This window comes from Coloeus monedula (genome assembly GCF_965178545.1).
Source record: "Coloeus monedula genome assembly, chromosome: 1".
NCBI classification, from domain to species: Eukaryota; Metazoa; Chordata; class Aves; order Passeriformes; family Corvidae; genus Coloeus; species Coloeus monedula.
The window spans coordinates 66,364,861-66,379,671 of record NC_138781.1 but is presented as its reverse complement, the minus strand read 5'-3'; the positions used below and the strand labels follow the sequence as shown (position 1 = coordinate 66,379,671).

Below are 14,811 nucleotides of genomic sequence, written 5' to 3'. Positions count from 1 at the left end.
TACAGACAAATGTTTGTCTACCCAACCACCCTGCTACCATGTCTTTCAGTGACTTCAATGCAAATTATCTTCCCCAAACACCAACGGGGTTTGCATGAACATAGGAATGGCAGGATCCTTTATAGTAGTGTTTGTAAAGTCCCAATTCAGAAACACACTTAACTTTCAGGCCAGATGAAACCCTTGAGCCTGCACATATTCATCAATTTAAAAATAAAACAGTAGGCTTAAAGTGCAATCCGTCCCTACAATGGGAACTGGCACATCCGAAATAACTTGCCCCATTCTTGCTGTTGCAATGTCTGTGCAATTCTATTTTCAGTTCCTTTTCTATAGAAAAACGTCAGTGGTCTTTAAAAATACAAACCAATACAAACAGAGCAGTTTTCTTCACATTATCCCAGTGATATCCCAGTAACTGCACACAACAGAAAGAAACAAATATCAGTAAGGGGAAAAAAGTGCCAACTTGACAGGTTCTTCTAGGCCAAAAGAAAGTTGGTCTTTTTTTCTTCATTGTAGAAACTGTCAGCACTGTGCCAAATTTAAGCACATTATCCTTGGAATTAGTGGCTTGATCAAAGACTAAACTTTTCAGACATCACAGTGGTATTATGTAACACTTTATTAGGCCCTTACACACAGAAAATCTGGAACATCCCGTATTTAAATGCTCAGTCATGCTCATAGTAACTTAAAACAAGGGCACTGTAAAAATTAGCGTATTAGGACGCGCTTAAAAAATTTATGCATGGACTTTGCTAGAGGAAAGGGTAGGTTTTATCTGTGCTAACACTCATCTCTATACCAGAGCTAGTCCATCTAAATTTCTTTTAATGTCAATGAGGAAAAAAGGCAGTTCATCTAATCCTGAAGCATAAGTCTAAAACAGGTACTTCTACTATAAAAGTACTCTAGATTATTAAGTTTAGATGCAGAAATGTACACTCCAGAGTTATAAACACTATTTATACTACATGCATTAACTTTACTGGAAGCAAAAAGAAATCCCTGGATTGTGAAACTGGACTTAATTTTGTTGTAAGAAATTAAGTTTTCAAAAACGGCCCATAGTTTCTCATGCTTCAATTTTTGGTTTAACACTTAAAGACACCATAAAAAAGTATCATATTCCAGAAGCTGGTATTCTGCACTATTTTAAAGTGCCTGAAACAGACCTGGAAAAAAACAAAACAAAACACAAACCTAAAACCAACCAACCAAAGAAAAGGTGCCAGGTAGGAGAAAAGCAAACTAGCACATCTACTGCTAGATGTGTGTGGAGAAGTTTTAGGGTAACAATGCTCCCACACAATGGGTGTAGTCAAATGCACTCGGTTTCCTGCTTCCCCAAGCAGGTGCTGCAAACCTCACTTCTTCCTGTCCTCTTCCTTGCCTAAGCAGTTTTCTGCCTCTGAAATACACAGGAACAGCACTTGCAGACGGAGTGAAGAACGAAGCAAATGCTTTCAGACAAGCGTAAAAACATAATTTTGGGGCACATCAACATGGAAAGGTGAAGATCTGTGTTGCTCTCTTATGCTCCAACCTAGCAAAATAAAGGGAGACCATACCCTTTCCAATAATGCAGTCAACAGAATCTGGTGAAAGAGGTACAGAAAGTATTCCCAGCTACTTTTCACAGGCAGAAGAGGACACACAAAACTTTTGGGAAGCCATTAGTAAGGGCCAGGGAAAATGCACGGTGAATCTGCAGAGAATTTTTTGCCTTTAGAATTAGTTTTCAGTCAGCTCAACCCATGCAGATGCACAATAGAGAGATTTTTCACATGGGAAGAAAGAGAAGCATGGCACGAGGGCAGGAATACAGGCAAAATCACATTTTTCAGAGTAAGCTTTAGTCAGAACCATTTAATTGGGAAAATCAGTTTATATTTAGACAACTATATTTGCAAACATAAGAGATAGTAAAACTCAGTCTTTTTGCTTCCAAAAACAATGAAAACTTTATATATTCCAGCAGCTTGCAGAGTCACACATTTCCCCCAAGGCACTTGATTCTGCTGGCCAGCAGATTTTCTAGATAGCTATTTTCTTCATTTTTAGCCTATTTCCAAAGAGCTGTGAATGTGCTGCTTTTTTTCCAATTCAAGCACAATCATCTTTGTTTCATTCTTTTGCTATTACAGTGACCATGTAGAATCAGCAAACCTCTGTTAACTGCCAGCTCCAGATGCTCACTTTCACAACCACAAAATACTGCTCCTTCCTATTGTTCTACAGTTTAAAAGTAAAATTACTGCTCTATGCTTTTCAATATACAACATGTTTATCTAACCTTCATTCATGTGGGCTGCAGATTTATTTTTAATCCCTTCAGAACCATGGCAGGAAGAGAAGACAACAACAAAACGTGTACAGTGACAATATCCTCTTGCGGCTTTTTTTCTCCTTCCTTATTTCTGCTTGGAATTTGCAGCATACTTGCTTCATGATCATTTATTTTGGATCGTGAACCACGCCAAAAGACAAGAACATAACCTCAGCTGTTTAGTTATGCCTGTTACAAGCACCTTACATCTACAGCAAATATCTCTGCAAGCTGAACTTTGGAGCATATCTAATTTTAGGCACTCAGCTTCAGACACTAGTGAAAACATGAAACTTGGAGATGACAAGTGCTAAGGACTTGGCACAAGTCAAACATCTCAACCACCACTAAGCTAACATATTTGGAAATCATCAGTACCTTTCAAAAAAGTCATGTTCTGAAGGAATTTCAGGGGTTGCCCCCTCAAATTAAACAAACAAATAACAAAAACTAAAAAAGCCCACATTTCCTGGTTTTCAAACTTAGCAACCAAATCAAAACAAAAACTAACAGGAAAACACACAGCATGAACAAGCATCAGTTGATGAATAAAGAAATGCAAATTAAAAAAAAATATATATTTGGCTTTTGCTATAAACTAATTTTATTTCCACTATACTATATTTCAGGAAAAAAGATTTGATTTCCTTGCCTCATTAAAGCCTTCTTTACATATCCCCCACTGGAGCTCTGTAGTTCTATTCGCATGCAGTACAGCAGAACTTTGGGTTATAACACTGATATTTTCCAAAGATAACTGTGATATGAGGAGGAAAAAACTCACTCATGTTTGCTTAATCACGGTATTTTCTTATTCTTGCCATGCTAATGAGTCAGCAATAGCAGAAACTTAACTTGCTTTTCTTAGGTAACAGGAATAAGTCTCACTTTTTCCTATTCAACAGTTAGGAAAAAAAGGGAAGAATGTTCTTATATTTTAAAATTATTACAGCGATGCTCCTACTATGCAGTGACAGACAACTTACTATCCAAGAAACAAAGTACAACAACAAAATTCCAAAAACTCCAAGTGAACTCTTCTCAAAATACCCTAAGAATTTGAACATAGCCAGGTAAAAGAAATTCAACAATCCTTTAAGTTGCATGAACAACTACAATTTCCCTTTCAAGCAAGCCCTTTACACATAAAGCCTAAAACACATGCTTTAAAAGAACTAGGACATTGCATGAGCTGCCCAGCTGGCTTCCAAAATGTATTCCCACCTCTCTATCACAAGGTTATACCACTAACATCTGGGTATCTCAGAGGTACCTTGAGAGAGCATTTCAGGTTTGATTTTTTAGCAAACTTCACTATCTCAAAATGCACATGGTGTTTTTCCCACTGTTACTGTAGCACTCAGGTGCAGATTCAGATTCAGAGAGCTTTTCAGTTTCTTTGATGCTGGAAGACACCTGAGCAATGAGCAGCACAGAATTTATATGGGACAAAGGAGAGGAGACTCGGGAGCTGGAGGTGATCAGCGACCTCAGTCCACAGTGACCACCTGAAGCTTTTCCAGGGCACAAGCCAGTAGTTCCACCTGTCAGCAAATAAATGAGGCCACCGTCTTGTAGACAGAAATTCTCCAAGCAATTGCAAAAACATGATCCTAGACACAGCAAACAGGCACACTTGCCATTTAGGGTCTTCTAAAATGGACACATACATCACCCTTATTAGTGACTACGCTCAAAACTGAAGTGCCACAGGAAAAGGAAAAAGAGAAGGCGATACAGAATCAATTTTCTCCTGATAATCATTTAAACCCTAACTCAACTCTATCTAGGCGAAGAAAAACCCAGGAAGCCCAACGGAGACATCTAGGCAACTGAGGAAATGGTGCACATAAATATGTATGACTGATAAACAGATAGATAACAGACTACAGACCAGGATGTCAGAACCTTATCAAAGGATGAAGTCAGACTTCACCAGACACCTACTGGCATAGCCTATTCAAAGAATATATGCAGATCACGAAACTATCAAATACAGCAATAAAGATAATGCAGCTTGAACAGAACAGAGGGGAAGTGCTCAGCATATGGACAAAAATCCCCCAGCAGTTAAAAATCAGAACAGAAAAGTAAGAGGATAACCCAACAGGGGAATTCATTGGAAATCATATAAGGAGACAGTTACTTTTTATATAAACTAATAAATAGAAGGACAGCTGCAGCAGAGGCTGCCTGAAAGTGGGATGTCGGAGAAGTAACCTCTCCTGGGCGTTGGCTGATCTTCCCTGCAGATATCTGGTGCTTCCTGCTGTATCATCACCATGCAAAGAAACTCAAGTAGTAAATCCAGCATTGAGTCAAGGTCTGGGAGGGGGTGATGACTCTAGCAGAGTCACTAACCCATAATGGAAGTAGCCATGCTTTGAACTGTCAGCAGCGATTTGGGATGCTAAAGGCATCAGCAACACCAGAGGCTGAGCTGACAAAAAACAGTGCCTGCAGAGGCAACAAGCCCTGAAAGGAGCCAGAAGAAGAACAGGTACTTTCAAATTTAAGCTACGTTTACCCTAGAAACTCATGTCTTTCATATAAACATCCAAGTCCACACTGGCTCTGGCCAAGTTCTTTGCCTTAGCAGCCTCCTGTTGAAAGGGTTTCACAGCCAGGTCTGGACTGCATGAAAAAGACCTTAACTTTAATCACTGTTGAATCTGTAGCCTATCACATGTTTCTCTGAACATGAAGAAACACTGGGAGACAGAAGGGAACAAGTCCCTTCTTCGCTTGACCAGAAAGGTTGTGAACTCCCCATCCCTGGAGGTGCTCAAGGCCACCTGGGGCTTTGAGTAATATGGTCTAGTGGAAGGTTCCCTGGCATACGGGTTGAAGCTAAATGATCTTTTAGCACATTCTATTACTCTAAGGCCTAGATCTATTTCTTTTATGGTGCTCACATATACTTTCACCATGATCCCTCTTAAAAGTCACATTTCTAAAGCAAATCTCTCAGTTCCTTAACTTTACTTTAGCAGGTTTAAGAAATAAACTTACCCTGTAATTTTTTTCTCTTTTATCTAGTTCATATTTTCGTTCTGGTTCATGGCGAAGAACAGCTACAGTCATCTTTTGATGAACAAAAACAACCACAATGGAACAGAAATATAATTATGTCACCCATTTCCCTCTGCCCTGACCATTCTTTGCTCTAATCCTCATTTTATTTGCTGACTAGCATCAGCAGAACACCTCTGAAACTTTCTTTTTCCAAACTGCTGAGCCCATTTTCCTCTCTGCGATGTTAGGCTTACAAATTAGGAAATAGCACTCTAGCAGAGAAGTGGCAATAAAGGAAACACAAAATTAAAATTATATTCTCTGAACAAAAAACAAACAAATGTTTTCTCTCTCAAGAGTCTATCATATTTCACAGTGTCTCACAGCAATATGCCTACACTTTCAACATATTTGTATAAAGTAGGGAAAACCCACCCATACTCTGAGTGCAGTGTTATTGTTGCCATGGCAACTACAGACCACAATTTTTTGCCTCTAGAGAATTAGCATGAACACAAACATACTCACCAAGGCAGAGACAGCTGTGGGTCTTAACAGTGCCTACAACTCACTGTGGATGCCTAACGCTGCCATCAAAAACTGAATTTAATTTTGAAAAAATGAACTTTAACTTCTCAGTCGCTGTCTCCAAACCGTCTGTCTACACTTTGCTTTCGCCTTCAATACAGCATAGTTGGCAAAATATCCTGAGAAACCTTGACACGTAAGAAGTGTAAATGTCAGACTACTTAAACTCCACTTGTGAGTGAACAGAGTAATTCTAAAACTCTCTCTAAAACAGATAAATTATTGATCTATCAGCTGGAATTTGCTGGTCTAAATACTTAATACGAACCATAGGAGTCAGGGATTTGAACCTGCCCTCTGTGTGCGCACACAGTCAGTACTGTACTCTCTTTAACACTACCTTGCACTGGTAACAGGGAAAAAAACCCACTTTCACCAGTTTATAATGTCATTTAAGCCAGATGTAAAAGTTAAAAATTTAAACTTTTCTACTCAGTGGTCCTTTAAAAAGTTTTACTTAAAACCAATACTTGAGCATGAAAACAAGCATAGGAGTTATTCCAAGAACTGTTGAAAGCAGGGGGTCCTCAACTGTTTTAGGTTTTGCCTTGTCATTTTGCCTTTCCCATTCCTGCCCTATCTGCATACCAGGGCCAAATTGCACTTGAACAAGAAACCACAAATGAAGAAATTGCTCAAGTCCAATTAGAGCTTTGTCACAAGACCAGGGGCTATAGAAGCAGCAAACACTCACCCAGTCCAAGACAGTCAGCATTTGAAGTCTGTATCTTGGCCAGAAATGGCTATTTAGTTTTTCTAGTATTCTGCACATAATCCAAACAAATTATTTAAAAGAGTACTTTCTTGCCTCCCTTTTCCATCCCAGATGTCCCCAGCCTGATACACTCACTGAACTTAAAGACCATGGAATATAATTTCACACTGATCAAAAATTTTAAACTTGGTATTCCATAGGGTTGCCAGGTTTTTGTCTGGGATTTAGCAGCCAGATGCACACACTCAGGTCTGTTTGCCTTTTGCTTAAATCATCTAGGTAAGCAGCACATGCTTTGAGACAGCTTCCCACCCACTACACTGCAGGGTGTCGCATGAGGGCACAGGCAAACTCCCGTTATCCAGCCACTCCGTCACCAGGTAAATGTTGAGAGTGCTCAAATCTCGCAAGGACAAAGCATCCAGAAAGAGGAAAATGAATTGTTCTAATATTTGCTATTTGTTTTGCCTCAGACCAGACAGCATGGCAACACTCATGCTTACAGACTGATTGATTAACTTTCTTAAAAGTTTTCAGAACAATGAGTACCATTTCCTGTTAAAAAAAAATAAAAATAATTCCAGGCTGGAAAAGCTGTCTAGTTAATACTTTGAATTTTGGTTTTTAAAATCATCTTCTATTCGGGTATTTTACTAACACTTAGAGAAATGATTGAGAACAAATCTTTGTAACTGTTTCAACATATTTGATTCAAAAATATGTTTACAAGGAATTTTTTTCCTCACATTATTAAGATTTTTTCTAAAGCGTGGAATTTTCTTATCATGAGGGAAGCCCAAAACACAGGAGAAAAAATATTCCACTCAACTCCATTAAGGATGAAACATACTGTAAGTAGACCCCACCCAAAAAGCTTCTAAAAAACCACTTATGTCAGAATGTGTGCTTTTGGTTTCTTCCGTGCTCACCTGTGATTTTGCAAAAGCTGTTTAAAATGCTTTAAACCTGGAAACAAAAGGACTGGTGAAAATAAACATTTCCAGTCAAGGTCATATGATGGGAGACTGATGCAATCTTGCTCTGGGAAAGGACCACCCAAAGGGTTTCCCTTCGCTGTTTTTCTCCACGTGCCCTTCTCTCCGTTGGCAGAGGCAGGACTGGCTGACCTGGCTGAGCCCTCTGCAGAACGGGCTGGATTCCACCTATTCAGAAGTGACCAAACAAGCCTGAGCAGTGCTGTGCTCTGAAGAAACCACCAGATGAAGGTCAGAGAATTCCACTATGTCCATTTTAGCAAGTGCTGAGGTGGAGCAAAAATGGGTCCGAAGAGCAAAGCAGCAGAGGGCGAGGAGCCTCATTCCTGTGACTCATTGTCTGGAGGGTCTCCATTCAGAGGAGCTGAACTCAAGCTGTGTGCTTTTGAACAGCTGAGGCACTGCAGCTCCCTGGGGAGCACCCTCTGGCTTCACATCCTCAGAAAGCAACCCTGTGTAGATGCTCCAGGGCTACTTTGTGCCAAATGGGGATGGTCAAGGGATTCCTTCCCAAAGGATACTCCTGGTCCAAATTAATATTAACATAAACACTGTCGCCACTACTAGTAAACAACGGTAGAAATTTTTGCTTCAGGCTGTACTTTTAAGAGCAGGCCTGAGGTTTTGGAAGGTCTCCTTAATGACCCTAACTAGACTATCCAAGCACCCAGGAGATGATTTTTGGTACCCTCAAGGTTCTCTGTAACTCCTGGGTCACATACAGAGGGATTTTTTTCACTCCAAAGTAAAATGTGGCCCACTGACATGTTTTAAAATCTGACTTTTTACTTGATTTTGGATAAGTACAAAAGGTTGGATTCCTGCAGTAATACCAAGCACAGTGCTGCAGCCTCCCTTGCCCAGGGACTAGCAGCACCACTTTGCAGTTTGGCAAGCCTGCCTCCAGCGCTGCCTGTCCTTGTGAACTGTAACTGGAGCCAAGGAGCAGCCAGAGTATTAAATACCGTGCCAGGCTGGCAAATGCACAGCAAATCCCTAAGCATCAGGGGCTCCCCCGAAAACACAGAGCCAGCTCTGTGCTCAGTGCCTAGATCCCTAGGCTGGAGCCCAAGAGTCTCCATCACTACTTTAGATTTTCTCAAAATAGCTGCAGAGCACCACTAAATCAGTACTGGTGTGATTAATGTGCAGAGAAGGTTTCAGGAAACTTTATGCAGCCCTTCAACGTTTATTTTTCCAGATCTTGTTTAACACAAATGAGAAGGAAACTGCTTAAAAGGGGGAAAATTGTAAGCAGCTGATTCCAGTTGCACTTTTGTCCCTTGCCAAATTAAAAACTTAATAGGACAGGCTTTGTTTTCAAGGCATGAGGGATGTGGAAATATTTACACTTGTAGTATCAAGACATCAGCCATAAGGTTCAAGACTACAGTGCCAAACCAAGTGAGAACACGTTGAAAAAGGCAGCACATGTTTCTAAAGCAGAAGAGAACGTGTATTATTGCAGTTGTTGGTGATAGCTAACCTGAACAGAAAGAAATGCTTTAGGTACGGCCTTAATCTTTGGAAAATACCATACCTCTGTCCCAGGACTGTCTCAGGAAGATACAGAATCCTGGACCTTGCACAAGTGACTGAAACAAGTTAGAGACTGAGTTTGCTCTAAATTCAATAAGAAATGCCCTGTTCAGAAGCACCTCTTTAACTGGGGACCCAAACCAGGGTCAGCAAGATTCTTCCTCTGTTCTTTACATCATGCTTTGTCCTTCATGGCATTATAATAAAAAGGTAACAGTTCCTTTTAAGGAAAAGAGTTTTACAAGATCTAGGTACTCAAAGTCAGAAAATATCAAAATTAAAGTTGGTTTTGGCAAGGTACGTAATATTTCTTTATAAATGTGTTGAATTCAAATTTATTTTTCTTACTGTTTCTCAAATAATTAAAATTTACATGGCTCCATTTTTTTGCAGTTGAGTGTGTTAGGCAGGGAGACAGTCAATGTAACACAGACTGCTGCTATTCAAAATGGAAATGTAGAATTTTCTAATGTAAAATGACTGGCATTAGGAAATTGAAATGTAGCATAGTTCCCACCAACCATGACAGTTGTTACCTTTTTTTCAGTTAAAAACCTGATCCTAACCCCACTTAAATCTTTAATAAACTTCCATCATCAGTTATCTCGCTTCGGTCTGTAACAAATTACCTTTCTTTCCTCAGCACTACATTTTCTAATGTCTCTATTGACAACCATTAAAGGATCCTGAAAGTTCACAGCCTAAAGTCTGCTGAGTTCCTACAAAGTTAGTTTTTTATTTTACTTTACACTGCCCAAAAAGTGGATAAGAAAACACATGCAAGGAGCTTTGGGACTAACAGATCTGCTGACTAGTTAAATCAGAAAGCAGAGAAGTAAAACTGAAGTCAGACAGCAAAAAAAAAAAAGAAAAGTGTTAACAAAAACGCTAACAAAACCATCCCTGATTTTGGGATCAGAATACATGCTGATTTTTGTAAAAGGAAAAAAAGATACAGATACTTTTTTCTTCTTTCTCCTTTTTAAACCGGTTCACCAGCATGCTTTGGGCAGACAGTTATTCAAACTCAAGGAATGGTGGAATGACATCTTTAATACTCCAACTATCCCAAGACTCAGAGGCATGTCCCCGAATCCCTCCACAGTTAGTTTTTTTATTTAAACTGCTGTCAAAATATAAATATGCAGATGACCTACAATGAAATAATTAAAATGAAAAAGAAATGAAAATTAATTAAAATGAAAAATTTTTCATTCCCATCAGCAGACAAAGCCAAAATTAAGTTCAAGTGAACATTTTTTTTCCTCTTTGCAGAAACATGGCTGACCTCATCAATGAAAACACTTAAAAGCCCTCTGATACAAACATGAGAAGACGCTCATACAGTTTTTTGAGAGAGTTTCCTCTGAACATATTTCCCTCAAAATCCACAACTTTGGTACTGTCTGACAATAGGTCAGGGTAATAAGGCCTGTCAAAATGTAAAGTTTGTTGTACAGCAGTTGACCATTTGCACTAGGGTTGCTACTTCTAAAGCAATAGGTAACCTGGCATATCAAGGGTTCTACAAAATAACCTTGAGAAGTGAAACTTTTTAATTGTGTGTCTTAACCCTCTGAGCCTGAATTACTTCTAGAGATGCCTAGAGCTTAGGAAGGCATGGTAAAACTACATATGAATAAACAATGCCATTAAATTTACTTCTAATATTGCTTTAAATAGTATATTTATTTCTTCACAGTATTTCTACACACACACACTTTGTTTACATAAATTACACTATTAAAAGTTTAATGTTTAACTTTCCATATTTCACTGATTCATGGTAGAGGACTATATCCCAAAATTGGTGATTTTGGGCATTTATAACAGAAAAGTGTATACTTTGCCAAAGTCGCTGTATAAGCAAACTGGAGAGATGGCATTCGAGCATCAGTGATTTGGGGAATACGTGAAATGGAAATAAAAACCACCCCAAAATTCTTTTGCAAATGCTGCTGAAGGTATGTCATTGACCTACACAGATATTTTTAGAACACAAGTCAGCTAAACTTCAAAGTCTGATTTCCTGGGATATGAGAATGAATTGAACACAGAAAGTCTTTTCATCCTCTTTCAAGCTCATTAATCTTGTTACCAAATATAGCACTTCTTAAAAAATATTTCAATGCTAAATTCGAAGATCAATCATCCGTTAAAGAGACATGCAAATACACACTGACACAACAAGACTGTTTTAGCATCTAAAGCAGAAAACACCACTATGCTCTCTTGCAGTGCACTGTCTCCTAAACAAAATGCGAGCAGTCTGCCAGGTACACAGTGCAGATAGGGACTCCATCCTCTGTAATTCTGTGCTGCTTTTAAACCTAAGTTGCAATTTTTTAATTAAGAAAACCACCAATGTGAAAAATGACATTTTTATAGTCATCCATGCTTCCCATAGTGAGTGATACAACAGATGCTTCTTAGATGACAAAACATTTTCTGGTTACCATTATCACAGCTTTCTTGCCTCAGTAATGAAAGGCTAATGATTACAACTTTCATTTCTCAGACCTTCAGCTCAACTTTTTTCTGGTCTTTTACATAGAGTGAAATCTCTCTCATAGCACAGTTCTCATGGAAAACCATCTCTATAAAAAAGGGACAAGCCCTCTGTTCATTTAACACAGAGGCAGACACACACATGGCTTTCACATACCACAGTGAACTGGAGGGTCTTAACTCCACCTTTGCCTCTTGCTCTCCAGGCACTTCCTGGCATTTTTGAAGGTTCAGGGCCAGCCACAGGGAACCGGTTGCCAGCCACATGGACCAGAGGGAGACTGGGGCTGTCACCACCCAACAGGCTGAGCACAGAGTGGCAAACCAGAGATACCTCCCCTGCTGCAGCCTGGGCGCTGAGCAGAAGGTACAGAAAGCCTCTCAGCACTGCAGTAAGGGACTCACGTACAACCAGTCCCTGCTCCACATGGGATTCAGATCTGGCAAAATTGTTTTTCAAACACAGAGCTCCATTCTATGCAGAGGAGCAAGTGACTGAACTTTTCCCCCTCCAGCAAAACCCTCTCTCATTCTAATGAGGAAGGTAAGCAATCCACCTGGCAGAACAACTGCGTGAAAATGTTTTTATTTTGCTTCTGAGGGCCTTAGCACTGCAGGTCAGAGTTGAGACTCATGTGATTTGAGGGAACAGTGGTGGCACAGTGCTTCCACACACGGCTGCGATCTGGATATGTCCTATTCCAGAACAGCAGAAATCCCTGATGCTTGGCATGGTACAGCACACTGCAGTCGGGCAAGAGGAGTGGGGGAAATTTTTTAAAAGTATCAATAGCATAATCTCACAGGGACAATTAAACAGGGGGGATTTTCAGGTGAGGAAAGCTCTATTTCATTGCAGCTATGCTGCAGTTCTGTGATGAACCCTAGCAAGGAGGGGTTCCTCCTGGGACATCACTGTCCCATGCCACTGGAGCCAGCAGGGCCAGCCACAGGACAGCACCTATGCCTGCACACACACTCGCACAGCCCAGTCACACTGCTGACCCCAGAGCACATGGGCCCTGCTTACTGCTGTGGGCTTGAGACACAAATCACTGAACACAAGTGTCCACCAGCAGCACCCATGAGAGCAGCGCCCAGGGACAAACACAGCATGTAACCAAACACAGTGAAGCATCCTCAGGCCCGGAACAGCATGAGAAGAATTTTCTCCACAGATAACACCATCTTTGTATCACCTTGGCTGAATGGAAGGACAAGATTTTGAAAGCTTAGAAAGAAAAACTGCAGTCTGTCAAGACTTCATTGTTTGGTAACTGAGTCAGCCTAACACTGTATGTATGCTGTGGCACCACAAACAAGCTGGAACAGTAAACGTTTGCTATTCCTGGTTTCTGTGGTGCTCCTGTATTCATCAATCATGGCATGGAATACCTCAAAAGAGAAGCTATCACTATTCATGTGCCTTCTCCTAAACTAATAGCTCACAGATAATTACAGGCCTCTATTGCTTGACTGTTTTCGTGTTGAGCAACAGATCTCTCTTCTTGCATCAAAACCTGTTTTCTGTCAAAAAAGGGGGAAACTGGCATGGTTAGATGAAGGGGTTTAATCTGTAAAATTACATATTCCTTACTCAACTTTAAAAACAAACAGTAGCAAAAAATGACACATAGCACCACTCACTCTGCAAACAGAAGAAAGCAAATAAATCTCAATGTTCTGTTGATTTTTTACCAAGCACACCTCTGCTGCCCTGGCTTCTTGGAGCACAGCTGAACTTCCTAGCAGCTTGGTGGAGTCTTTTTCTGGTCAGCACAAACTTCCAGACCTAACTTCCTTGTCGCTGAAAGAATGCAGGAAGGCAGCAGGTGCATGCAGGCTTGAGAGACAATAAAAGGTGGGTGAGGTGGGGGAGAGCAATATTTTTCTGCCTGTTAGTGGTAAAGTTAATTAGGACACTATAAACAACTATAAAACACAACCACAGCCAAAAATCTACGATGCTGTTAATGATTTAATGCAAACTCGCCCGCCCAGAAGACCATTTGTGCGTGCGTCTGTGTGTTCTATCTCCATATATGCACTTTGCAATTCCATCAGGCACTTGGACTAGGCTGGAAGTGACTTCTAAGCCTCCCTTCTACAGCCCTGTAGGCACGAAAGCAACGCCCGAAAGTAAGCATTCCCTACAGGGCACCCCGCACCTTCCCACGCGGTTCCCAGAGGTGGCCCAGCACCCGAGCTCCTGAAGCATTCCAAACTCTGCCGCAGTCAGCCCAGCACCGTGACTGACAGCATCCAGCAGCATCTAGCAGCGACTTCTTGCGAGAGCAGGAGAAGCGCCAGGCGTTGCCGGGAAAAATGAAACGCTTCCCCGGTGACAGCAGCCCGACCCCCGCCCAAACCCACTCCTACCGCGGGCCCTCCGCCCTGCTCCCGCGGCCCTCGGGCAGACACGGCGTGACAGCGACGGACCCCCCGTCCCTGCCGGCCGGAGATCCCCGCCGAGGATGCCGCCCGGGCCCGCCGCGGCTCGCAGCCTCACCTGGTCCAGCGGGATGCCCAGCAGCGCGCTCAGCGGGTGCAGCAGGGTGGAGCCGGTGGTGCGGTGCGGGGCTCCGGGCGGCTCGGCCATGCCGCATCCCCCCCGCCCGCCGCCGCACGGCCCCGGCGCCACCTGCGCGCACCTCCCGCCGCCGCCGCGCCCGCTCCGCGCCGCGCACCGCCCGCCCCGGGGCCCTTCGTGGGGCGGGGCCGCCGCCGACGGCCGGGGCGGGGCGGGACGGGCTCCGGGGGCGGGGAGCGGGGAGCCCTCGCCATCCCCGGGGCCGCATCTGCCGCCTCTCGCCGCCCGCGGGCGCGGTGCCCTGGCGCGGTGGCACCAGGCTCGCCGCGGGCTCCGCTCGTCCGGGTGCGCACAGACAGCTGCAGCGGAGTTTCCTGACCTCAGGTTCTTGCCAAAAGCACAAACTTGTCCGGCACCCGCAGGGCCGAGGCGCCCGTACGCAGCTGCTCCAAGCAGGGGAGAGCTGGGGTGTCACAGCCAAAACAGTCCCAGGAAGAAGTATTTATTTACTTATTTATTTATACAGAGATCCTTCACAGGGTGGAAGAAATTAGTAGTAAGTGATATGTTTATCTTGCGAGTGAAATGC

At 42.2% G+C, this 14,811-nt stretch overlaps 1 protein-coding gene across 1 annotated transcript in view; it reads right to left on the bottom strand.

Annotated features, from left to right (window-relative positions):
• The window catches only part of MBOAT1 (membrane bound glycerophospholipid O-acyltransferase 1), a gene marked incomplete at both ends in the record, with an annotated part of 55,161 nt that extends 40,870 nt beyond the window's left edge, over positions 1-14,291 (bottom strand). Inside the window, one exon of the mRNA XM_082282706.1 lies at positions 14,202-14,291. Within this exon, the coding sequence (XP_082138832.1) occupies positions 14,202-14,291 (90 nt within the window). The remainder of the gene's footprint in view (positions 1-14,201) is intronic.
• Positions 14,292-14,811: the final 520 nt, after the last annotated feature.